Raw genomic sequence first — 27,311 nt, forward strand, 5'->3', positions numbered from 1 at the left:
TGAAGGACAGAGGTTAGCTAGTAAGAGAGAATGAAATGTAGTTTTTCTTATTCTGCTCAATTTTTTGTGAAATAGTTAAAAAGGTAATTCTATATAACTGTATCTTCCTTTGTCATCTCTAATTTCCTAGGCTACTTTTTAAATTCATTAATGAAACTCATACAGACTCATCATTCTTTTCTCATGTTGAGTAGGTTACCAAATCCTTTTCTTTTTAATTTTTATCAAAAATTTATTTTTTAAAATTGATTCTAGAGAGAGGGGAAGATGAGGAGAAAGAGGGGGAGAGAATCATCAATGTAAGAGAGAAACATTGATCATTTGCCTCTTGCATGAGCCCCGACTGGGGTCCAAACCCCAACCCAAGCATGTTCCTTACTAGGAATCAAACCCATAACCTTTTGGTTTGCAGGATAATGCCAAACCACTGAGCCTGACTGGCCAGGGCAGTTATCAAATCTTTTTAACTTCAGGCTTTCCTTGCATTACTTCCTCTTATTTCTTCAGGAAATTGTCATTTCTTGTGTGTCTAATTATAAAGCCTTCTAAGCAAATTCTATCAACTCATCTCTGTACTGGAAGTTGATGAAGGAAAAATGGGCATTCACCTACAGACCTTGCATCTAAGTGGGCAAGAAAGCCAGGAAGAGGATACTTAGAGGAGATTCAGAAGGAATATAGGCAGTCGAATCAAGAATTTTGACTATATGAGTCTTACAGATTGGATGAAGGGGCATGACATTAAACTAACAGAAAAAGAATTTCAGACGAGTGGGCTTCTCCTCTGAAAATATATTGCTTCAAGATTGTGGTGCAGCCACTGTGGAAAACAGTATGGAATTTCCTCAGAAAACTAAAAATGGAATTGCCTTTTGACCTAGCAATTCTGCTGCTGAGATTATACCCTAAGAGCCCTGAAACACCAATCCAAAAGAATCTATGCACCCCAATGTTCATAGCAACACAATTTACAACAGCTAAGTGCCGGAAGCAACCTAAGTGCCCATCAGCAAATGAGTGGATCAAAAAACTATGGTATATTTACACAATGGAATTCTATGCAGCAGAGAGAGAAAGAAGGAGCTTATACCCTTTGCAAGAGCATGGATGGAACTGGAGAGCATTATGCTAAGTGAAATAAGCCAAATGGTGAGGGACAAATACCATATTATCTCATCTTTAACTGGAACATAATCAACAAAAGAAAAAAGCAAACAAAATATAACCAGAGTCATTGAAATTAAGAATAATCTAACTATTGTATAAGGGGAGAGGGGAAGGGCCAGTGGGGAGAAGGGTTTTCAGGAACTACTATGAAGGACACAAGGACAAAACCAAGGGGGAAGGTAGAAGCAAGGGAAGGAGGTGGGTTTGGCTGGGATGTGGGGGAGCAATGGGGGGAAAATGCAGAAAACTGTAATTGAATGACAATAAAATAATTTAAATAAAAAAAGTTTGCTTTGATGTGGTTACTATTTAAAATACAAATGTAAAATTAAGCCATAAAAAATAAAACACAGATGTGGTTTTACTGTGGTTCTTATCATGTAAGTGACCAAAAAAGATTTCATCTTCAAATGCTTCGCCACATAGTAAATGTGTGTAGGGGCTGCTGAACTAATACAAGAACTGAGGGTGCTGGCCTGGTTATGAGCTGAGCCCAACTTATTACTTAACTGATGATTCTGGATGCTGTCTGGGGCCTAAACTATACTCATTCTTGTCATCTTCATACGTTTTGGCAGAGCATGGATATTGGTAGATGCCAAGGGCTTCTCCCAGTATAATATCCATGGTCATTGGCCAAAGGAAAGTGATAAAAGTAATAAGAAGTGAAGTATACTCACAAAAAATATTAGATTTTTACTTCTGATGCATGGTGTTAAATGAAGTCACAAAAGAGAGCTGACTACTATAATTTTTGGAGATAAAAATCAGAAAAATTTAAGGAAGAGAGAGTTAGGACAAGCTTCACCACCCAGATTTGGGAGAGTTCCAGGACAAGACTTTCTACAGACTGGGTGCCCAAGAAGCAGCTGGGAGCTGGTGAACAGACTTTCAGAGTTTTTAGACTTACTCAGAATAGCAGCAGTCATTTCAAATGATCTATGTTGCTTATGAATGAGCCTTTTGTGAGGGGATGATTTTGGAGGATATACCATTCCAGGGTTTACAACAAGAGTAGGAAACTTCTCTGCTTATTAGTCATTATGACAAAGCAGCCAGACTCTCATGATCAATGAAAACTGAGAAGACTCATTGTTAACAGACTTTTACTACAAAAATGCTAGAGGAAATTTTTCAGGCTAGAAGTAAATGATAGTGGATGAAAACAGTTCTACATGAAGTAATAATTAGAACTGTAAATGGCAAACATATGAGAAACTATGAAAGATCTCATTTTCTTGTTAATTCCTACAAAACATATATGATGATTTGAGGCAACACTCATAAAGATACAGTATAGTCATCAAAATATGTGCAAGGTATGATAAGTGTGACAGCAGTAGCACTAAGCATGGGAGTAAATAGAAACATGTTGTTGCAAAGTTCTTATACTTTACCTGATGTAGTACAGTATGACCTCTGAGGAGACTGTGATAAGATAGTGGTGTATGTTCTAATGTCTAGAACAACCACAAAAAATTGATGTAAAGATATATAGCTAAAAAGCCAGTAGAAGAATTAAGCCAAGATATTATATATATTCAATTAACTAGAAAGAAGGCAGGAAAAGATGAACAAAAGGGAGAGAGAGAGAGAGAGAGAGAGAGAGAGAGAGAGGGAATAGAAAATAGCAAAATGGTAGTGCTAAACCCAACCGTATCATAATTATATTAGACATACATGGACCAATAGTCCAATTAAAAAGCACAGCTTGATTACTGCACATCGATCAGAGTAGCTAAAATGAGTCATAGTGATCATATCAAATGCTGATAAAGATGCAGAGAAACTAGTTTTCTCATGCATTGCTGGTGGGAATATTGCCCATTGTGGCAGTGTCTTCAAAGTAACATGCACAATGGAATACTTTTCATCAATAAAAAGGGATGGACCACTGATATACACAGCAGCCCAAATGGGCTAGAGAATATTATACTTAGTAAGAAAAGTTGTGGCCCATCCAAAGGTGATGTGATTTTATTTATGTAACATTACCAAAGTGACAAAACTTTAGGTGAACAGATTAGCAATTGCCAGGTGGTAGGGAGAGGGGTGTAGTGGGGTGGGAAGTGAATGTGAATACAAAGAGGTAGCATAAAGGTGTTCTTTTGTGGTAATTGACTAGTATTATATCTTGATTTTGGTTATGTTAGCCTTTTATAGTATTTTTGTACTTTGTCCTTAATAATAGAGGAGATTGCTGGGTAGTAAAGTGTAATACTAAACTTCCCTGTTGTTTATATCTACAAATGTACATAATCATTTTGTTTTTATATCTTTTCTTGTTTCTTCCACTACTTACTGATTCCAGGGTGGTGAGTAGGTTTCCTATTTTATTTACATGTACTTTAACATTTTTCAATGGATATGAGCTTAATATCTTAACTTTGGAACACCCACAAATAACTACCACCTTTGTAGTAATTCAGAAACCAAAATTAACTCTCTACTTAACATGCTTAATTCTCTGCAGTCCCTCTGCTCTTCTTACTCTAGTCACATCCCATAATCTTCACAGACTGTTGTGAAAGGTGCTAAGCATTTATCTCTGTATGGTTCTTTTCTTGATGGATAGAGGGTGGAAGTACAAGAACATTATCCTGCAGACCTTCACTTTATATCCTTTGCTCTAATTTGGATATTGATTTTATATGTAAATTATATTTCTGGATTTAGACCTAAACTCAAAAAATATCTTCCCCAGATGTTCCAGATCCATCTACCTGAGTCTGGCCCAGAGCTGACACTGGCATAAATGGGTTGATATGCACCGAGATCAGAGGAGATGGTAACAGGAAAGTCATCCTCACACAAAGGTTGGTGCAAAGTCATCCTGTCAAACTCTCTTTAGAGCAAGAGGATCTTCAGGATCTCAATGACATGGCTTTTCTTTGCTTTATGCTGCTATTCAGAGCCTGATTCTGAGTTAGTAAAGAGGCCTTACTTCTCTTTCTTTATTTTATTTTTTCTTTTTTAAGTTGTTTTATTGTTGTTCAAGTACAGTTGTCTGCATTTACCCCTCACCACTCTCCCCAACCCCAGCCATCCCCACCTCCCTCCCCTGATTCCACCCCACCTTGGTTTTGGCCCTGAGTCCTTTTCAGTTGTTCCTGAAAACCCTTCCCCACTCCCCCCCGCCATTATCCCCTCCCACGTCCTCTTTGGTTACCCTCAGATTGCTCTTACTTCTCTTTCAATCTTATTTTCTCTCAGTGGGAGCTGAGTCTCTTTAAAGGGGAAGTTTGTTCAATTTTGTGTAGTTAGGACAATTATTGAGGGATTAAGTCTCAGATTGTATCCAGGGAATTATTAGCACTTAGGGAGATCCAGTCAAACATTCCTAACAAGATATACAAAGAGGTGAAGAGTGATATGCAAAAGAAACTTGGATCATCAATTAGTGAATTTGTCATAGTGCTCATTTGATGAATGAATGAAGTCATAGATTCTAAAAGCTTATTGTTGGTTAGCTAGAGTGAATGTTGCTCTGTTTGTCTCTTGTGTTTGAAATATGTGGCACACAGGGACAGAATCAACTCGGAATTGTGATAGCAAGAGTCAGATAACATTAATTCAAGACATGCACCTATTAAAAGTGGTAGTAAAAACAAAAAATATACTCTCTAAAATGAGAAATATGTTCACTTTTTAAATAAGTTATTTTAGGAGTACAAAACAAATAATATATAAATATTCTCTAGCAGGACTCTGTCTCATTAAGTATTCAATGGTTACACTAACCCAGTTTAACTTATGGAACTGACATGAGGAAAAATGACAACTTATTCAAAATCGGGAGAAATGAGGGAGAAAAAGGTAGAGACTGTAGTGTGAAAAAGGTCATTTTAGTGAGAAGAAACATATATATAACACAGAATTTCAAAAGAATCTGATAGTTTAGGAAATGCTGAGCAGTTCAATATTGCTTGTTCCTAAAACAACTGTAAGGAACAAGCTAATGATGCTAAAGAGAGAGAGAGAGTTTCAAATGTGGAGAGCTTCATGGGTTATAATGTAGTGTACTGTTTCCCAAATTTTGATTTAAGGTAGCAGATGGGAAGTTTTTGAAAAGTAAATGTACATATAGTTTGTGAAGTTCAGAAAAATTTCTATTGTATTATAGATGTTTTTGGTAGTAATATATATTCTACTATTGAACAAAATGTTTACCTATCTTTTTAACATAGTAAATGTAAAGAAAATCTTGGTTATGTAGGTATACAGTTAAAATGCAGGTAGGGGAATATGCATTATGCTGGCATGCAAATAACTGAATTTTGGAGACTTTGGTATAGCTGATACAAATCAGTAGTGTGTTTTATGCAGGAGAACTACATTGTTTGGTGTGCCTGTCTCTCTTCTCTCCTCTCTCTTTCTTTTGATTCAGCTCCAGTAAATATGTAACAATCGTTTGGGACAGGAAGAGTTGAAAGTAAATATGGCCACTTAAAAGCTCTTGCAATTGGAAGGTTACAATTGTTTGGTGTCTGCACAAATACAGTGAGAAGAGAATGGAAAAGAGATACTGTTAAAAAAGAATAGAAAATGATAGGTTTTATGAATCATAAAATATACAATTTGATGGAGAATGGAGTGACTTAGGATGTTGAGGAATAACTAGAAAAGAGAAAAGTCAGTTAGAATAAAAGATATTGTTATGATGTAGATATTTGTTATTAATGATCCATAAAAATTTGAGCTAAATGAGAAGAGCTCCACCATTTCCCTTCTACCTACCAACCTTCACTTTGAACCTCTCTTTTAGGTTTTAGAGAGAGGAGAAATATTTTGGAATATTCAGTTATGTGTTTCTGAGTTTATCTTCCTAAGAGTAAGCACCCAGTTCAGGGCCAGCTTTCTGAGTTTTATGTTGGTTAAGGAAGGTGTGAGCCTCTCTGATCCTAAAGGAAGGTGAGAGCATAGTCTGAGGGGAGGTGACAGCACTGACTGTTCAACAGATTTCACTTGAGGAAAGAAGAATGTTTGCAGACTAAAATTTTGCAGGGTGAGAATACCTAGATACTTAATGAATACCATTCATCTGTGAAGCTCAGTATTTATTATGAGTAATTTCCTTTCATCATAGGTACAGGTAAAAACTCTGCAGTAAGGAAAAAGACAGGGCTCTCATTTATTTGAAAAACAATGTTACAGAGGATTCTTTGAAGAGTTACTTGCTCCCAGAATGGTGCTACATGGTGCTAAGCTCAACATCATCATACCCAGGGTCTTCTTGTCTCAGGACCAAAGCGGACCCTTTCTCTTCCAGCGAAATGTTGACAGCTTCGCTAGGAGACTGGAGAGAGATGCCTGAAACAGTAAGGAGAATTCAGATTTCAGTGGTGACAAAAAGACAAGACAGAGTCCTCTGGAGGAAGGAGACTAGTATAAAGTGGCTACCAAATATCTGTGAGGGCCCAGAGTTTGTGTGAAAGGCTAGACAGAACTACTTTAGACTGATTCTGCTTCTCTGTGTAGTATTGTCTTGATCTCCACAGTTTGGAAGGCGGTAGATGAATAATGACAAGGAGAGAAAAAAAGACATGGATGCTTTCTTTCATACCAGTGATCTGATTTCTTAAGAAGTGGAGGCAGGAAATGACCTCTCTAGAGCACCTCAGATGACCTTGCCTCAACACCTCAATAACAGACCAAACCTGCCTCAAAGTGTTCATGAGAACAGCCTGGGTCCTCTGTCAGATGCTGAAAGGAGGCAGCTCAGTCAGATCCCCCTGCTGCCCAGGGCCACATGCTCACATATAAACAGAAAGTCTAGTCCTAGGGAATGAAGGTTTTTGTCAATTGAAATATTGAGAGAAAATTTTATCTTAGTTTCCTTTTAGTGTTGAGTTGTTATGACTCTGAATTAGGCCATTGCATATTCTGCATTAATAGTGGGCCATGCAACTTAAAATATTTGGTTACATGGTTCTTCCAAAATTTTTTTAATAGCTTATAAGTTTAATTTACATTGATATTAAAAACTTTCCAGATTCCTTCTCACAATCTGAAGGAGCCCCCATAATCATTGTCAGAACATATATTTTTTCTTGAGGTATAAAATAAATTAAATTCTGAGGGCAACTGAGCTCTAGAGGGGATTAAAATCCAGACCTCCTGTGACTGGGACTAGTGGGATCTGTCTCTGAGTGACCTGTGTCCAGGCTTCTCTCTCTCTGCCAGTTCTGTGTCTGCCACAGCTTCAGAAGGCACGTGGACAGCCTGGGTTCTCTTGTTCCAAATGCACCCTCCCTCAGTCACTGATATGTATATATTTTATGTTACAACTCTGTACCATATGCTTGAAAATAGTGCTTGAAACTTATAGCAAAATAACTTTTGTTAGTGATTTATGGTATAAGTGAGTAACCATGTTAGAAGAATATTATTGATTTTGATATACTTGAATATTTAGAACACTTAAATAATGTCTGAGAATATTGAGATCAAATATATACTTTTGAGACAATCATGGAATATGGCATTTATATTTATTAGCTGTTAGAATCTCTGCATTAGAGGGGACTTAGGGCATCATCTTGTCCAGCCATATTTTGGTATTTCACCTACGTCCTTGTCTGTTTTCAGAGCCTCCAGGGAACAAAGCGTCTGCAACTCATAGAGATGTGTACAGCAATTGATGGTGGACATGCACACAGTATGTTTCTCTTCTCAGAAGAGATGAAATGGCTACAATATACTGGGATATAGAAGAGCTGATCTTATCTAAGTAACCAAGTAAAGAAAAACTGACTATTGATAGGCCCATACTCATCTTGTCCATCACAAGGAAGTGAGGCTACTGGAGACCACACTGCCCACTCACCTCTTTGGTAATACCAGACATCACCTCCCTCTTTTGGGAAAAAATAATTCTCCCTCATTCCAAGGGAAGAAGGAGTTTCAGGAACAGGTAACTCTTCAACATCATCATAACCATTTCTTGTGGCATTGACATATTGTCCTGAAGGCCCTGAAAACAGACGAGGATGTAAGTACAGACAAGGATGAGTTTCAGGTACTATTTTCAAGCATATGGTACAAAGTTGTAACATAAAACATATACATATCGGTGACTGAGGGAGGATGCATTTGGAGCAAGAGAACCCAGGCTGTCCATGTGCCTTCTGAAGCTGTGAAAGACACAGAATTGGAAGGGAGAGGGAAGCCTGGATACAGGTCACTCAGAGAGATCCCACTAGTCCCAGTCACAGGAGGTCTGGATTTTAATCCCCTCTCGAACTCAGTTGACTTCAGAATTTATTTTCCAGGAACTCTTCTGGCCATGCTTCCTCCCAAAAGCTGTTCATTGTTATTATCTGGAGAAGATCCAGGAGAACACTCTTCTCTCTTAGGTCCCTTATAAATAAGAGCTTCTGGTAGTTGATAAGTATAAGCACTAAGCATGCCAATATATTTCAGGGTTTATTTAAATAATTTTTTATCTCAATATATACATAATCCACTGAATTATCCAAATATCATACTATCTCAGGATTCAACCATACTACCTAATATTATTTCTTGATAAATAACTTTTGAGATGATCAGTGCCAGGTGTTTAAAAAAATGGCCGTTGAATCCATAATAATACACTGGATGTGTGTTTGTAACTGAGTAGAAGTAGCTGTGGATACAGAAACTCAGTCTGATATTTTTTCTGTGGTCACAGAGTGGAAAGATGGAGGGAAAATTGTGAACTGGCCAGAAGGGTCCTTTCCATCCTAATCATAGGAGGAATTTCCTCAGATGAAATTCTTCCTCTTCATCCCCACCATTCCAGGGAAGACCTACTATCTGGAACAGAGTCAGAGTCTCTATTCCCCTCCTTGTCCCCTCTAAAATACAGCAGCTTAGTCACTGAGTCATCAGACAGGTAACCTGATAGGGAGAAAAACATTACAGAAATTCAGAAAAACTTTTTCAATAGTAGGAGACCCAGTGTCATTGTTCAGAAACAAACTTGAGACCTCAGACTTGTAGAGAGAGGGCTTTCAGCTCCTGGGTTAGGAGGAGGCAGATTGTGTGAGGCTGAGTTGGTGGTTGGGTTTGTGTTTGCTGAAGATAACCCAAGGCTAGCTCATGAACAGAGGGGAAAGTATGGAACCCACCCCTGCTGTCCGACAAGTCCTCCTTTTCTGCTTTTACAGGGTAATCAATCTCCTGGTACACAAGCTCATTAGGAGCATCTCTGACAGCAGATAAAACTGAGGAATGTGAACTGAGTGTAGAGACTAACCTGCAGATGTTCCCTTTATAAGAACCAAAACGTCCAGTGCTCTCCAATGCTCACACTTAGAAAACCTCTGTGGGCTACCAGGGCCCGTTCTTAGCCCTGTGCCTGTTTGGGACAGACCTCATTGCCTGACCCTGATCTTTATCCTATACTGAATTCCACAGGCACTATTTACAAAGGAAGTCATAATTTTTTAAAAGGAAGTTAAAATTATTGAGCGGTTTTACATGCAACTCCATTCAAAGGATTCTTTTCTTTCAAATCTTGAAGTCTGTTGAAGAGAAGGTGGAGTTTTGCCAGATAATGGGATGAGGATCAATACTTGTGCACTTATCTTGATATTAAAACTGACTAGCACAATATACTTCCCACTGCTTTCCAGATCACTTAGCCTTCCTACAGTCCACTGTGGGGCTCTGCTCTCTGCTCACACAGGCTGAATTCCTAGGATGATAAGGACCAGAAAGAGAAGAGCCCCTGGTAGATTACAGAGGATCTTAGTCAGAAGGAGATGCCAGAGGCAGGAGCTGTGCCTGAATTACTGCAGGAGCAGAGAAGAAGGTTATGCATATAGTTTTAGAGAGGGCGATAAGCCCAGGAGAACCCATCTTTATCCTGATCATCTCCAGAGTCCTTAAGACGATGAAATCCCATTCAGATACAGTGTGTGCCTGAACTCTAAGATGCGATCAACCTAGGTCCTGCCCTGAGCTTTGTCAACCCAAACTAAACCTGGTTTTAAGGGATTTTTATAAAATGGTAGCTGGTAAAGCTTTGGACCATTACAGTTGCTACAACTTTATAGGATTATAAGTACCCAATCACTAGGTCTTTCCTATACTGACATGATTAATTTTGCCAGAAATATGTAAATTCCATGGAGCAGGCCCCTAAAAATATGAGTGTCTCTTCTATCACAGGAGATCAGTCAATAGTCTGTCCTGGAGCCAGAGCACAGAATAGCAGGTTAATTGAGGAAGTACATCTGAGTACAAAGTCATACCTCCTTTAATCAGTACACAACTCCTGGGACCTCTCACTCAGCAGAGCACCTCACTCCAGCATCCTCCTCGTGCTTGCAGTCTATCTGCCCTCAGGGCTCTGCAGCACAAGCCCACAGGGAGGACTCCCTGCCTTTGCACTGCACCTCATCCAGCCAGATTTACCCACTTCCTGGGCCAAACACCACCTCTTTCAGGGCTTCCAGGGCAGAGCCACAGTACAGCTGCTGACATACCACCTTGGCCTCTGCCAGGCTCCAGGAGTCATCACACACTGTGCCCCAGGAGCCATTGTGCCAAACCTCCACTCGTCCTGAGCACTCAGTGCCTCCATCCGTGAGTCGGAGCCTGTGTTTGTCTGACCAGATAGCAGCACATCCTGTTACCATCCTTGGTGGGAGAGAAGGAGCCCTGGGAGCCCACAGGGAAGCTGGGAGGGGCTGATGTACCTGTGCAGGGGGCAGCAGTGGGACAGCTTTTGGGTCTCATTCCTGCAGAAGCAGACAGTGGGGATCACTGGATCAGGGACAGCTGGGTGTGGTCTTGCCTCACAACAAGATTATTTAGGGTCCCTGTTTCAGACCAATGGCAAGTGAAAATACAGGCCTCATAATTAATTTAATGTCCTGAGTAGTGAGAGATACACTGGATCTTAGTCTGCATCATCAGCTGACATTACTTTATATGTTTACTTGTTTATCACTCTCTACATTCCACTACAAATACAAATATAAAATATACACACACAGCCCTGAAGAAAAGCTCCCTAGAGAAGGACCTTGCATATCTTATTCATCTTTGTGTTTCTGCTATTAGGACAGTGCCCGGCACATTGTACACATTCATTCAACAAGTATACATTGAGAACCTTCTATAAATACTATATATAGGGGCTTGACATATATTTATTGAATAAATGAATAGATGAATAAAATCCAGTGATTTACAATTCTTTTAAACTCTTGCTAATCAGTAATATAATAAAGGAAATATAAATAAGTGATAGTGGTTTATGGTAATAAAAGAGCAAATGAAAAATAATTAGTCCATAAGCACAGAATTAATTTATATTCAATATTATACCTACATAATTCTTAGTGGAAAATTATAAGCTAGATTTTAAACTACTCATCTGTTATTCAGTATGACATGTGGACAAGCAAAAATTACAATAGTAAGAGGAAACTCTTAAAAAATAATATGCAGAATAGAACAAGTAGAATTCAGAGAAAGATAGGTGAACAATATTGAGCTATTAATAGAAATGTCTGCATGAAACCCAAATAAATTTACTAACAAAAATTATATTAAGGGGACACAGAGATAACAAATAAAAGATGAAAAATACATAAAGGAATTGAAACAAAGAAATATACACAAACACAAAACAGCAGAAGAAAACAGAAGTGTACCTGATACTTATAAAATATCAAAATTTGTATGTCCTTTCCACATCATTCTATCCAACCTCTACCCTGTGTAGAGAATGTCTCAGAGAATGATGGCAGGAACTCTCTGTGGGCTGGTTATTCACTTTCAGGGTCAGAGACGTCACTACCTCTCAATTCACGGTGTTTAATGTAGGAAAAAATATAATCAATGTAAGCTCTCACAAGGTAAGCAAAAGTAGGTTTCCAATTGTGAGTATGCAACTTTATTCTTCTTTTATTTATTAAGTATTATAGCACTTATTTGTATTACAACTATAAACCTACTTTTGCCCACCTTGTATCTTTGACTTTCAACAGGGAAAAACAGAGATGAGGAAAGAGAGGCAAGGAAAGGAACAAGCCCTGCTTACGAAATATCTATTGTCATATTCTCTCCAGCAGTGAATGTCAGGCAACTCCCAGTGCATTGTTCAAGGTCTACCTGAATGGGGTGTGTATATTTGTGTGCATGTGTGAGAGAGGGAGAGAGAGAGATTGAAAGGAGGTATAATATACTCATGAGTACATAGAGATTATGTGCAAATATTTTATTATAAAATTGTTTGTAGATTGGAAAAATTGAAATCGGTTGTACTATCAACAAATAGGAAAATAGTTGAACAAATTTTAGTAATAGCCTGTTATGAATGAAATATTTACTATTAATTTACAAATGAGTTATATTTACCTGGAGGGATATCCATGATATATTAAGCGGTAAAAGCCAACATAAGAATAATGTATATGATATAATTTTAATATTGTGAAAACAAAAATCAGTATACCACTAAATAAACACACTTATGGGTATTTACATTGAACTCTTCCCATCCCAATCCATCCTTACATCTTTACTGGAGAGGTATCAAAAGAAAGAGAAAACTGGGAGTGTAAGGAACGTATCTGCATGGAGTGGCAAATGTAGCTCAGCCCTATGGGAAAGCCCATAGGCGCGTGGTGGCACGCAGGATGCCAAACACGTGGATCGGCTTTCCCATGGGAAATCAGACTTGCATTATTCCTAGGCTGCATTGAGACTTGCTCTTGCTAAAACTTCCTCACCCTGAGTTGAGGCAGAAAATGCTTACTGCATATCTTTAAAGTAACTTCCTGAAGTCTGTGCTAATTCTCCCAAGGACTGAAGTGTAACCAGACCAATTACCCTTATCATTCCCTTGCATTTGCAACATTTTTTCCTTGTTAATCTGTAGGAAGTAATCCATAACATCCTTTCTGTTGCTATCTGTAAAAAGTAATTACCTAAAGCAAACCTAAGTATAATGAATGAAACCTCCTTTGATGTATGCTATTATAAAGCCAATAAAAGCTTGTCAAGGCAAGGGTTGGGGCGCTCTCCTCTTGAGAGAGTGGTCAAGGTGCTCTGAGGAACTCTCCTTTTGAGAGAGTGGCCGAGGCACTCTGAGGCGCTCTTCACTTGAGAGAGTGGCCATGCCATCCCTTTTCTTCCACAGGACTTTGGTGATCTGTGCAAATTTGTCTCATCTCATCCATGATCCCATGGACACTGCTGCCCAGTGTCTGCATCATGGGAGAAGAGGGTTAGACACACTAAACAATGTAATTCATGTGCCTAAAAACTCTACTGATTTATTATTAGCTATACAAAAGTTTCTAATATTTAGTTATTTGAATATCAGCATGATGAATGTTTCTATACCAGCATTCTAACTGTATAACTATATAACCAAGATTTTCTTTACATTTACTATTTTTACAAGATAGTTAAACATTTTGTTCAAAAGTAGAATATATGAAGTCTATCTGGAAAAAGTCCAACCATTGTTAATATAAGGAAAATGGTTTGTGTGACATCAGTGTAACCTGGCAGCCAAGGAGAGTAGACTGGAGTGCATAATGGCAACTTCACTATACTAGTCTGTGGGGGTGGCAGATGCCATTGAGTGAAAGTGTGTACTGAGTGCTTGTCCCATTCAAAATGACCGAGAGAGTAGAGCAATGAATCTGTATCAAATTTTCCTCCAAAGAAACTATTCAGATGATTCAGAAGGCCGCAGCTATGGGTGACTGTTGATTGGCAGCTTCATCAAGTCAATGTGCCCACTCATGCATCACGTCTCGTGCAGAGTTTTTTGGTGAAACATCAAATCACCCAAGTGCCTCAGACCCCCTACTGCCCATATTTAGCACAGTAAGGCTTCTGACTTTTCCCAAAGCTAAAATCACCTTTGAAAGAAAGGAATTTCAGATGGGTGCTGAGATTCAGGAAAATATGATGGGGCTGCTGATGGCACTGGAAGAACTGTGTGAGGTCCCAAGGTGCCTACTTTGAAGGGGACTGAGGAATCATTGTCCAATGTACAATGTTTTTTGTATCTTCTTCAATAACTGTCTCTTTCTCTTATTATAATCCCAGATACTTACTGTATAGACCTTATACAATACTACCAAAATATCTATAAAATAATAGAAATTTGCCTAAAGTCACAAACTATATGTACATTTATTTTTTCAAAAACTTCTATGTACTCCCTAAAATCAATATTTGGGAAACAGTACACTACATTATAAAACTCAAAGCCTATATCCAATGAAGCTCTCCACATTTGAAACTCGCTTTAGCATCATTAGCTCGTTCCTTACAGTTGTTTTAGGAACAGGCAATACTGAACTGCTCAGCATTTCCTAAACCATCAGGTTTTTTTTGAAATTCTGTAATTTATACATACTTCTACTATCTGAAATGGCCTTTTTTATTCACCAGTCCTTAACTTTTTTCCTCATCTTACTAATTTTAAATAAGTTGTAATTTTTACTCATGTCAGTTCAATAAGTTAAACTGGGTAAGTGTAACCATTGAATACTTAATGACACAGAGTCCTGTTGGAGAATATTTATATATTATTTGTTTTGTACTCCTAAAATAACTTATTTAAAAAGTGAGTAAATTTCTCATTTTAGAGAATATGTTTTTTTTTTGTTTTTACTACCAGTTTTAATAGATGCATGTCTTGAATGAATGTTATCTGACTCTTGTTATCACAATTTCTTTTTCTGGAAAAGGTAAAACTAGAGTTGATTCTGTCCCTGTGTGGCACATATTTTAAACACAAGGGACAAACAGAGCAACATTCACTTTAGCTAATCAAAAATAAGCTTTTAGAATTTCTGACTTCATTCAACAATCAAATGAGCACTATGACAAATTCATTAATTGATGATCCCAGTCTTTTTGCACACCAGTTTTCACCTTTTTGTATATCTTGCTAAAGAAGTTTGACTGGATCTCTCTAAGTGGTAATAATTGCCTGAATACAATCTGGATTTTAATCATTTGAAAATTATCCTAATTTATTCAACACAACATTGAATACATTTTCCAAGAAGACTCAGCTCCCATTGAAAGGAAATAAGATTGAAAGAGAAGTAAGGCCTCTTTACTAAGTCAGAATCAGGCTCTGAATAACAGCATAAAGCAAAGAGAAGCCATGTGATTCAGATCCTGAAGATTCTCTTGCTCTTAAGAGAGTTTGAGACAATGACTTTGCCCCAACATTTGGGTGGGGACTATTTTCCTGTCACTATCTCCTCTGATCTAGGTGTATATCAACCCATTAATCCCAGCATTAGCTCTGTGCCAGAGTCAGGTTGATGGATCTGGAACAGTTGGGGAAGATATTTTTTTCTGTTTAGATACAAACCCAGAAATATAATGTACAAATCAAATATCCAAATCAATATCCAAATCAATATCCAAATCAGTGCAAAGTAAATAAACTGAAGATCTGCAAGATAACACTCTTGCACTTCCACCCTCTATCAAGCAAGACAAAAACCATATAGAGATGAACATCTAGCACCTTTCACAAGAGGCTGTGAAAGTTATGTGATGTGACCAGAGTAAGAAGAGCAGAGGGACTACAGAGTAATTAAGCACGTTAAATGGAGAGTTAATTTTGGTTTCTGAATGACTACAAAGGAGGTGGTTATTTGTGGGTGTCCAAAAGTTAAGATATAAAGCTCATATCCATTGAAAAAATGTGATTAAAATAGGAAACCTACTCACCACCCTGGAATCAGTAAATGGTAGAAGAAACAAGAAAAGATGTAAAAACAAAAGGATTATGTACATTTGTAGATATAAACAACATGGAAGTTTAGTATTACACTTTACTAACCAGCTATCTCCACTATTATTAAGGGCAAAATATGAGTTTATGCTTACATGGAAGTAGTAAAAATTAAACTTGAACAATTATTCAAAATACAAAGAAAGCCTAAAAGGATCAAAATCAAGATATATAACCAGTCAATCACCACAAAAGAACTCTTTCACGCTACCTCTTTGTAGTCACATTCACCTCCCACCCCACCTCATCCATCTCCCTATCACTTGGCAACTGCTAATCTGTTCTCCACCTGTATAGTTTTGTCATTTTGTTAATGTCATATAAATGGAATCATATCACCTTTGGATGCAATGTTCTGCAACTATTCTTATAAGCATTTATTCTTTAAGCTTGTTCTGGTTGTTTTATGTATCAGTAGTCCATTCCTTTTTAGTGCAGAAATGCATTCCATTGTAAGGATGTATCAGAGTTTGTTCAACCATTGACCCATTGAAGACATTTGGATTGTTTGCAGTATTTTGTACTACAAATGAAACTGTAAAACATTTGTTTACAGGTTTTGAGTGAATATAAATTTTTATTCTCTGGGATAAATGTCCAAAAATGTAATGGCTGCATCATATGGTAAGTGCATATTTAGTTTGAAGACAGTGTCAAAGTAGCTATTATTCCCACCAGCAATTGTATGAGAACCAGTTTCTCTGCATTTTCATCAGCATTTGGTATGATCGCTATGGCTCATTTTAGCTACTCTGATCGATGTGCAGTAGTCAACCTATGCCTTTTAATTGGATTATTTGGTCCATTTACATCTAATATAATTATAATATGATTGGGTTTAACACTACCATTTTGCTCTTTATTTTCTATTTGTTTTACTCTCTTTTGTTCATCTTTTCCTGTCTTCCTTTTAGTTAATTGAATATATGTAATGTTCTGGTTTAATTTCTCTCCTAACTTTTTAGCTATGTAACTACACATCAAATTTTAGTGGTTCCTCTAGACATTAGAACGTGCACCACTATCTTATCATAGTCTGTTTAGAGGTCATACTATACTACATCAGGTAAAGTATAAGAACTTTGCAACAACATGTTTCTATTTACTCCCATGCTTAGTGCTACTGCTGTCACACTTATCATACCTTGCACGTATTTTGATGACTATACTGTATCTTTATGAGTGTTGCCTCAAATCATCATATATGTTTTGTAGGAATTAACAAGAAAATGAGATCTTTCATAGTTTCTCATATGTTTGCCATTTACAGTTCTAATTATTACTTCCTGTAGAACTGTTTTCATCTACTATCATTTACTTCTAGCCTGAAAAATTTCCTTTAGCATCTTTGCAGTAAAAGTCTGTTAACAATGAGTCTTCTCAGTTTTCATTGATCATGAGAGTCTGGCTGCTTTGTCATAATGACTAATAAGCAGAGAAGTTTCCTACTCTTGTAAACCCTGGAATGGTATATCCTCCAAAATCATCCCCTCACAAAAGGCTCATTCATAAGCAACATAGATCATTTGAAATGACTGCTGCTATTCTGTGTAAGTCTAAACACTCTAAAAGTCTGTTCACCAGCTCCCAGCTGCTTCTTGGGCACCCAGTCTGTAGAAAGTCTTGTCCTGGAACTCTCCCAAATCTGGGTGGTGAAGCTTGTCCTAACTCTCTCTTCCTTAAATTTCTCTGATTTTTGTCTCCAAAAATTATAGTAGTCAGCTCTCTTTTGTGACTTCATTAACACCATGCATCAGAAGTAAAAATCTAATATTTTTTTGTGAGTATACTTCACTTCTTATTACTTTTATCACTTTCCTATGACCAATGACCATGTATATTATTATACTGGGAGAAGCCCTGGGCATGTACCAATATCCATGCCCTGCCAAAAATTATGAGATTGACAAGAATGAGTATACTTTAGGTCCCCCTGACAGCATTCAGAGTCATCAGTTAAGTAATAGGTTGGGCTCAGCTCATAACCAGGCCAGCACCCTCAGTTCTTGATTAGTTCAGCAGCCCCTACACACATTTACTATGTAGCGAAGCATTTGGAGATGAAATCTTTATTTGGTCACTGCTACACAGTATCTTTCTACTCTGAAGAATCACAGCAAAATCACAGCTGTATTTTAAATAGTAACCAGATCAGAGTAGTATGCTGATGTTCTGGCCATGATGGAGGTCTAGGTAGAAACCCTTCACTTCCTTGCACAACCAAAAGGAGGATAACAACCAATCTAAAGTCAATACACAACCAGAAGTGCCAGAAAATCAAATTGCATGGAACTCTGACAACCAAGGAATTAAAGAAATAGTCAACCAGACCAACCAGACCAGTAAGATGGGCAGATGAGAGAACCTGCTGCGAGGTGGTGGGCCATGCGGGCGGGGCTCACTGGACAGGAAACAGACTCAGAGCTGACTGTGGACTATGGCGAGGGTTGCTGCAGTGGGAGAAACTCCTGGTCTCATATCAGAGTTTGTTGGAAAGTAGGGCTAGAGCTGAGCAGGTGAGCTACATTGTTCCCTCTCTGGACCCTCCCCCAAAGGCAGTGCCTCAGTGCAGCAAGGAGGGTTGCCCTGCCCTGGTGAATACCTAAGGCCCTGCCCCTTACAATTTAACAGGTGCGCTGAGACAAAGAAATAGGACCCAAATGAAAAAACAGCAAAATTCCAGAAAGAGAGCTAAGTGAGGCAGAGATAGCCAACCTATCTGATGCAGAATTTAAAGCCCTGGTAATCAAAACGTTCACAGAACTGATTGGGCTTGGTTGAAAAATGAAAGAACAAATGAAAGATACCCAAAATGAAATAAAGTGAAATATTCAGGGAACCAACAGTGACAGGAAGGAAACCAGGACTCAAATCAATGATTTGGAACAGAAGGAAGAAATAAACATCCAATTAGAGCAGAATGAAGAAACAAGAATTCGAAAAATGAAGAGAGGCTTAGGAACCTCTGGGACAACTTCAAACATTCCAATATCCAAATTATAGGGGTGCCAGAACTATGAAGAGTAAAATGATGACAAACTCACAACTATCAACAAATGAACCTGGAAAAAAGAAAAACAAAAACAACAAAAACTAAGCAAACAACTAGAACAGGAGCAGAATCAGAAATGGACATCACATGTAGGGCTTTCAGTGTGGAGGGGAAAGGGAGGAATAGAGGGGAAAAGGTATAGTGGAGAAGCATAATTGGTAGGCATAAAACAGATGAAGAGAGGTAAAAAATGGCATAGGAAACAGAGAATTCAAAGACCTTATAAGTACAACCTATGGACATGAACTAAGGGGGGGAATGTTGGAGGGTTTGGGGGGTGCAGGGTGGAGCAGGGACAAAGGGGGAAAAATTGGGAAAACTGTAATAGTTAAATCAATAAAATATACTTTAAAAATAAATAGTAACCAGATCAAAACAATCTTGAAGCAACATATTTTCAGAGAAGAAACCCCCTTATCTGAAATTCTTTTTCTATTAATTTATTCATGTCAGACCCCTTCATGCAATCTGTAAAACTCATATAGACAAAATTCCTGATTCTTCTGTCTATATTCCTTCTGGATCTCCTCTTTTTACATCTATTTCTTTCTTTCTTGTCCACTTAGGGTGAGTGCCAATTTCTCCACCATCAACTTGCAGTTAAAAGAGATGAGTTAATATATTTTGCTTAGAAGGATTTATAATTACACACACAAGAAATGACAATGTCCTGAAGAATTAAGAGAAAGCGATGGAGAGGAAAGTCTGAATTTAAAAGGATTTGATAACTGCCCTGGCCAGTTAGGCTCAGTTGGTCGGGCATCATCCTGCAAACCAAAAGCTCATGGGTTCAATTCCTAGCCAGGGCATATGCCTGGGTAGTGGGTTCACACCGTGGTTGGGGCTCATGCAAGTATTTCATTTACATCATGAAATATTATGTAGCAGTAAAAAAAGTTCTTACCTTTTACAACAGCATGAGTGGACCTGGAGATTATTATGCTAAGTGAAATAAGTCAGTTAATGAAAGAAAAATATCGTGATCTCACTGATAAGTGGAATCTAATGAAAAACATAAACTAATGAGCAAAACAGAGGCAGAGACATAGAAAACATGCAAAAGACTGACAGCTGTAAGAGGGGAGGGAGGAGAAGGTGACTGGTTGAGAGAAGGTGAAGGGATTAGTCAAGGAACATATATGAATGACCCATGGACATGGACAACAGGGTAGGGATTGACTATGAGAATGAGGGGTGGGCTGGGTGGAGAAGGAAAATGGGGGGAAATTGGAACAACTGTAATAACAAAAGCAAAAAATATTAAAAGAAAAAAAGGATGAAGTTATGGAAAAACAACTACCAAGACTATGGTGTGCTTCCTTGGTCTGCAGGAATCTGAGAGCATTATAGAAAGGCATATGGTCTAAGTGATGCTGTTGAACATATGAGGGCATCCAAATTTGAATCTACAAGAAGCATGAGCATTAAGAAGTTCAAGATCATCTTGTCCAGGCCACAGACAAAACATGACAGAGATCAACTAATCCCACTTACCTGTCTGAAAAGCTCTCACCCCATTCTCCTGTGTGGGTACTTCCTGCTCACCCATCTGAGAGGCAGAAGGAGCCTTGGGCACTGGTACCTCTTCTGCATCATCGTAACCCTCACTGAAGGCATCAGTCCTCTGATCTGGGGCTTCTACAGGTAGACAAGGGGATCAGGTGAAACCACAGTAAATGGGTTGGTTTAGGTAATAACTCAGTCCTTTATGACCCAGAGATTCTGATGGCTGCTAGACAGGGCCACTATTCACCCCATGCTTTAATGGGTCTTTCTAAGGCCATGTACTTCATTTCTATGTGCCAATGAACCAAAAAATTATCCAAATGTCTCAGTATTTCTTGATTAAAATTAAATATTTTTTCAAAGCATATCTTATACCAAGGACCATTACTAAAATATTTAATTGAGTTATACTTTTCAGGTGTTATTTTTGAAAACAGTTTTGCTGTTGTAACTGAATGAGGGTGGTTCAGGACACTGAGAACGTGGCCCCAACATAGGGCATTGAGAGGAGAGAGACTGAGTTCAGTAAGACAAAGGAACCCTCTTATCACAGTCAAAGGGAGACTATTCCCCCTGGCTCTCATCTCTGGGGGACATTCCCTTGCCCCCAATACCCAGCCAGGACAGATCCACCTCTACAACCTAGAACAGATTTATGGTCACTATTCTCCTCACCATCCCTGGTATAATACAGCAGTCCTGTCACTGAGTCATCTGACAGGGACCCTAATGTGGAGGAAAACATCACAAAAGCAAAGAGAACACTTTTCACACCCAGAGGCTCCACAGTAAGGCTGAGAAGAAATGCTGGGGTAGCATGGCTCTCGTGGTGTCAAGAGAAGGATTTAAGCTCACAGGGGCTCTGGAGAGGCTCCTCCTGCCTCTGTGAACCTGGGTTTTATGTGGGATCTGCAGATGCTGAGAAGACTTGGCTCACAGACAGTGGATGGCTGAGAAGTAGAGGTCCCAGGAGGGCAAGGCAGGGATGCTCACCTGGGTTGCTCAGTAGGTCCTCTTTCTTCGGTGTTACAAGATAATTGATCTCCTCATACACGTCCTGGTCAAGAGCATCTTCAAAGCTAGATGAGGCTGAGCAAACCACCAGCAGGTCAGAGATTATCCCCTGACACAGTGCTGAACCAACAAGCTGATCCTTCATTGTTCCCAATGCTCACAACCAAGAAAAATCATCTTGGTTTCCAGGACCCCCTTATAGACTTATACCAACACACCATGTTTGAACATTCTACCTATGTCTGACCCTGTATCCAAAGCTCAGCTCCTACTCTTTCCTATTCACATATAAAACCATGACTTATGAGTATTTATACCCCACTCTCTAGAACATCTGTATATTCACCCCTTAGTGGCTAATGAGGGGCAGATGGATTTTTTCAAACTAATAGAGTAAGAACAGATACCTTGCCTAGTTTCCTCTTGGCATCCCTGCCCCATTTCCTGCTTCCATACATGTTACATGTTACCCAGTACTCCCTGCAGCCCACCTCTGTGCTCCACTCTCCATCTATGCAGCTGAATCACCAGGATGATGAGGACCAGGAAGAGAAGGGCCCCCAGGATGAGGCAAAGGATCCCAGGCAGGGAGAAGACACCAGGGACAGGCCTTGGGACAGATCTGGTCCCTAAAAAGAACAAAGCCAAGAGGATTTGGAGAAGGGCACATGTACAGTTAGTCTCACTTACACCGACATTTCCAGAGAGCTCAGGACAGTGATATACCAGCTTGAACATAATGGGATTGACTGCCACCCTGGTGGGCACTGCCCCAGGCCATGTCCTAGGATAAATTCAACTCCACTCCAGGATGGTCCATGGGAGTGCTGGGGGTTATCAGGGAGCGCTGGAAGTACAAGAATCTCTGTGGGCCAGGGCATAGCTTCAGCCCCTTCTCTTGTGCTTCACCAGACTAGAACACCAAACAATCTTGGCATAGGTGTCAGCTGCTGAGGAGCTACAATCATGGGGAGGTGAAGAAATCCTTAGAGCCAGCCTACCATAGCCTGAAGGCATGAGAAACTTCTGGCACAGTGAACCAAGGAAGGCAAAGTTTGTCCAAGGAAAACACCCTGATAACTCCCCAGCACCCAGTTGCTCCTTGGGATCTTTCCTTTCTGAGTTGGCTAATTCTGTCAGAGGTTCTATAGAACATGTCCCAAGAATTTGACCATGGTCTCATACCCATGGATGGTGGCACTGCACCTGCTGTGGTCGTCGGCAATGTTGTTCTTTTACCTAGAGAGAAAAACAGGAGTTGGGAGCATAGGAATTGGCCAGAATGCAGGGTAACCCACTTTTCTTACTTGAACCCTGCAATCTCCTTTAGGTTAGCATATAAACAATATTGTGTCCTTCCAGCTCCCCCTTTCCTAATCCAGGGCTGCAGCCCCTAGATGCTTTGTGAATACCAACTGCCCATCTCATCCCAGCCCAGCCCATTGCCCCACCCCAGCTCCAGCTCAAGCAGAGGTCAACCCACTCTCCACCACTCACCAGAGCACCTCACTCCAGCGTCCTCCTCATGCTTGCAGTCACTCTGCCCCCAGGGCTGTGCAGCACAGGCCCACAGGGAGGACTCCCTGCCTTTGCACTGCACCTCATCCAGCCAGATGTACCCACTTCCTGGGCCAAATGCCGCCTCCTGCAGGGCTTCCAGGGCAGAGCCACAGCCCAGCTGCTGACACACCACCTCGGCCTCTGCCAGGCTCCAGGAGTCATCACACACTGTGCCCCAGGAGCCATTGTGCCAAACCTCCACTCGTCCTGAGCACTCAGTGTCTCCATCCGTGAGTCGGAGCCTGTGTTTGTCTGACCAGATAGCAGCACATCCTGTTACCATCCTTGGTGGGAGAGAAGGAGCCCTGGGAGCCCACAGGGAAGCTGGGAGGGGCTGATGTACCTGTGCAGGGGGCAGCAGTGGGACAGCTTTTGGGTCTCATTCCTGCAGAAGCAAACAGTGGGGAAGCACTGGATCAGGGACAGCTGGGTGTGGTTTTGCCTCACAACAAGATTATTTAGGGTCTCTGTTTCAGACCAATGGCAAGTGAAAATACAGGCCTCATAATTAATTTAATGGCCTGGGTTAGTGAGAGATACACTGGATCTTAGTCTGCATCATCAGCTGACATTACTTTATATGTTTACTTGTTTATCACTCTCTACATTTCACTACAAATACAAATACAAAACACACACACACACACATCCCTGAATGAAAGCTCCCTAGAGGAAGAACTTGCATATCTTATTCATCTTTGTGTTTCTGCTTAAGACAGTGCCTGCATATTGTATGCATTCATTCAATAAGTAGGCAATGAGAACCTTCTATAAATATTGTATATAGGAACTTGATCAACATTTATGGAATGAATGAATCAATTAATAAAACTTAGTGAAATAGAATTCTTTTAAATCCTGATAATCAATAATATAATAAAAGAAATACAAATTAATAATATTGCTATGTGGTAATAACTATGATGTTAAAAAGAAATCCTCAAACAACCAAAATTAAGGACAAAAAGTGCAGAATCACAGAAGTAATTTGTATTCAATATTGAATTTACACTTTTTAAAGGGAAAGTACCCAACAGATTATAAACTTTCTTTATATTTTTTCAGTGTGAGATATGGGGAAACAAAAAGGATTACTATAGAGTAGGACACTCTTTTTAAAGTACTAGAACAAGTGGAATATAGAGAAAGATAGATTACCAGCTAGTTAGTGAGACAGAAATGTCTGTATGAGACTTAAATAAATATACTAAGAAAAACTACATTAAGAAGACACAGAGGATCAAATACCATGTGAGAACTGAAACCAAAGAAAATAGACATAAATTCAAAACATCACTAGAAAACAGAAGTATACACAGTACTTGCCATTAAATGTCAGAATTGGTCTTATCTTTCTGTCTCATCCTATCAAACCTCCTGCCCTATGCAGAGAACATATCTGAAAATGGTGGCAGGACCTCTCTTGTGTAGTTGTTACTTCAGGATTGCATACCTCACTACTCCTCAATTAGTGCATTTGAGTATAGAAAATTATCATCAATATAAGGTCTTATAGTTTAACATTTCTTCAGTCTTTCACAAGAGTAAAAAAATAAAGACGAAGAAAGAAAGGCAAGGAAGGGAGTGAGCCTCTGCCTGTAAAATATCTATTTCTGGACTTCCAGCCAAGATGGAGGTGTAGGTGGACACACTGTGCCTCCTCGCACAACCAAAATTAAGGACAACAAAAATTTAGAAACAAAAAAACAACCAGGACAGAAAATTGAACTGTATGGAAGTCCGACAACCATTCATCCAGACTGGTAAGAGGGGCGGAGTTGGAGGCCTGCAGAGAGGGATCGAGGCAGGAAAAAGCGGTGGCTGGCAGACCCCAGGTGTGGGAAAGGAATAAGCAGATCCAGTGAGGAATGCAAGGCAGCTGGCTGTCCACAGTCACACATTTGTGTGCAGAGGAACCAGGTGAAAACGGGGAGCAAGACAGACCGTGTTACCCAGGGCCCTAGTTCAGGGAAATAAAATCTAAAAGCACCAATTGAAAACACTTGTGGTGGTTGAGGTGCTAGGAGAGACTCCCAGCTTCTCAGGAGAGTTCATTGGAGAGACCCAATGAACTCTCCATTACATGAAAAAATGGAGGTCCTAGAACGTATACAAGCCCACCCACCCAGGAGCCAGCACCAGAAGGGCCCAATTTGCTTGTGGGAAGCAGCAGAGGGGACTGAAATCCGACAGAGAGCAGAGCAAGTGCCATTGTTTCCTCTTGGACCCCACCCCCACATACAACATCACAACCCAGTGACTGGGGTGCCCCACCCTGGTGAAGACCTAAGGCTCTGCCCCTCATACATAACAGAAGGGACCAGATGCCCCCCCCCCCCAAAAAAAAAAGAGATGCCTCAAATGAAAGGACAAATGAAAGCCCCAGAGTCAATACTTTTAAGCGACTCAGAGATAGCCAACCTATCAGATGCACAGTTCAAAGCACTGGTGATCAGGATGCTCAGAAAATTGGTCCCAAATTACATGAAAAAATGGAGGCTACAATAAATGAAATGAAGAAAAATGCACAGGGGACCATAGTGATGGAAAGAAAACTGGGTCTCACATCAATGGAGGGGACCAGAAGGGAAAAAAATACAATCAGAAAAAGAATGGAGAAATAAGAATTCAAAAACATGAGGAGAGGCTTAGGAACCTCCAGGACATTTTTAAACATTCCAACATCCAAATTATAGGGATACCAGAAGGAGAAGAGAAAGAGCAACAAGTGGAAAACTTATTTGAACAAATAATAAAGAACTTCCCCAATTTGGCAAAGGAAATAGACTTCCAGGAAGTCCAGGAAGCTTGGAGAGTCCCAAAGAATTTGGACCCAAGGAGGAATACACCAAGGCACATCATAATTACATTACCCAAGATTAAAATTAAGGGGAGAATTCTAGAAGCAGCAAGAGATAAGGGGACAGTCTTTTACAAAGGAGTTCTCATCAGATTGTAGCTGACTTCTCAAAAGAGACTTTGCAGGCAAGAAGGGGCTGGAAAGAAGTATTCCAAGTCATGAAAGGCAAGGACCTATATCCAAGATTGCTCTATCCAGCAAAGCTTTCATTTAGAATGGAAGGGTAGATAAAGTGCTTCTCAGATAAGGTCAAGTTAAAGGAGTTCATCACCATCAAGCCCTTATTATATGAAATGTTAAAGTGACTTATCTAAGAAAAAGAAGATAAAAAATATGAACAGTAAAAAGACAGCAAACTCACAGTTATTAACAACCACACCTAAAACAGAAGTAAACAAATAGAACAGGAACAGAACCACAGAAATGGAGAACACATGGAGGGTTAGCAACAGGGGAATGGGAGGAGGAGAGAGGGGGGGAAAAGGTACAGAGAATAAGTAGCATAGATGGTATGGACAAAAATAGACAGAGGGAGGGCACAAATAGTATGGAAAATATAGAAGCTAAAGAACTTATGACACATGGACATGAACTAAAGGGGGGAATGTGGGTGGGAGGGGGTTTGCAGGGTGGAGGGGAATGAAGGGAGGGAAATGGGACAACTGTAATAGCATAATCAATAAAATATATTTAAACAAACAAACAAACAAAAAACCAAAATATCTATTTCTCACTGCTGTGGATTACAGGCAACTCCCACCACATTGTCCAATGCATACCTGAATGGGGTGTAGCATGGAGGAGGGAAACAAATCAAGAAGCAGAAAAAATGTTGTGGGAAGAGAAAACACTGTGCAAATGCAAAAGGAGGAAGGGAGGGAAAGAAGAGAGGGAAGGGAAGAGGGAGAAGGGAAGAAAGAAGAAGAAAGCAAAGCAAAGCAACTGTTAACCCATATTCAGACTTTAAATAGAGTGAGACTTGTGGGCTTTGTAAGCTTATTGATTTTGGAGCATCTATGTGATTTGACTTGTGACTTGACTCTTTAGTTTGAGTCAAGTTCTAGAAAAATCTCAGTATCTTCTATCTAGATATGAAGAAGAAAACTGAAAATAATTAAGCTGAGAAAAATAATTTGACCATATTTAAGATTTGTTGTGTACATACCTGCTTATGCTTTGATCTAATAATATAAATATTGGGAATAATTTTATATCAGTAAACTCACTAGTATGTAGAGATACATGATGATAATATTTATCACAAAGTTATTTATATAGGGAAAATTGAAAACAATTGGAATGCTAATAAATAAACAAATGGTTATATGAACTGTAGTACCAACTTCTCATGAATGAAATATTTGCCATTATTTAAA

At 39.4% G+C, this 27,311-nt stretch overlaps 1 protein-coding gene across 1 annotated transcript in view; it reads right to left on the reverse strand.

The window, feature by feature from the left end:
* Positions 1-6,222: 6,222 nt before the first annotated feature.
* Positions 6,223-27,311, reverse strand: part of LOC123810582 (antigen WC1.1-like) — a 156,186-nt gene continuing 135,097 nt past the window's right edge. Inside the window, exons 23-30 of the mRNA XM_045826364.1 lie at positions 23,419-23,460; positions 23,013-23,327; positions 22,701-22,754; positions 22,007-22,144; positions 21,495-21,590; positions 20,490-20,633; positions 7,994-8,140; positions 6,223-6,477 (exon numbers count right to left, since the gene is read on the reverse strand). Of these exons, the coding sequence (XP_045682320.1) occupies positions 6,359-6,477; positions 7,994-8,140; positions 20,490-20,633; positions 21,495-21,590; positions 22,007-22,144; positions 22,701-22,754; positions 23,013-23,327; positions 23,419-23,460 (1,055 nt within the window). The 3' untranslated portion in view covers positions 6,223-6,358. The remainder of the gene's footprint in view (positions 6,478-7,993; positions 8,141-20,489; positions 20,634-21,494; positions 21,591-22,006; positions 22,145-22,700; positions 22,755-23,012; positions 23,328-23,418; positions 23,461-27,311) is intronic.

Source organism: Phyllostomus hastatus, unplaced genomic scaffold (genome assembly GCF_019186645.2).
Source record: "Phyllostomus hastatus isolate PE091 unplaced genomic scaffold, TTU_PhHast_1.1 phas_scaffold_755, whole genome shotgun sequence".
Taxonomy (NCBI): domain Eukaryota; kingdom Metazoa; phylum Chordata; class Mammalia; order Chiroptera; family Phyllostomidae; genus Phyllostomus; species Phyllostomus hastatus.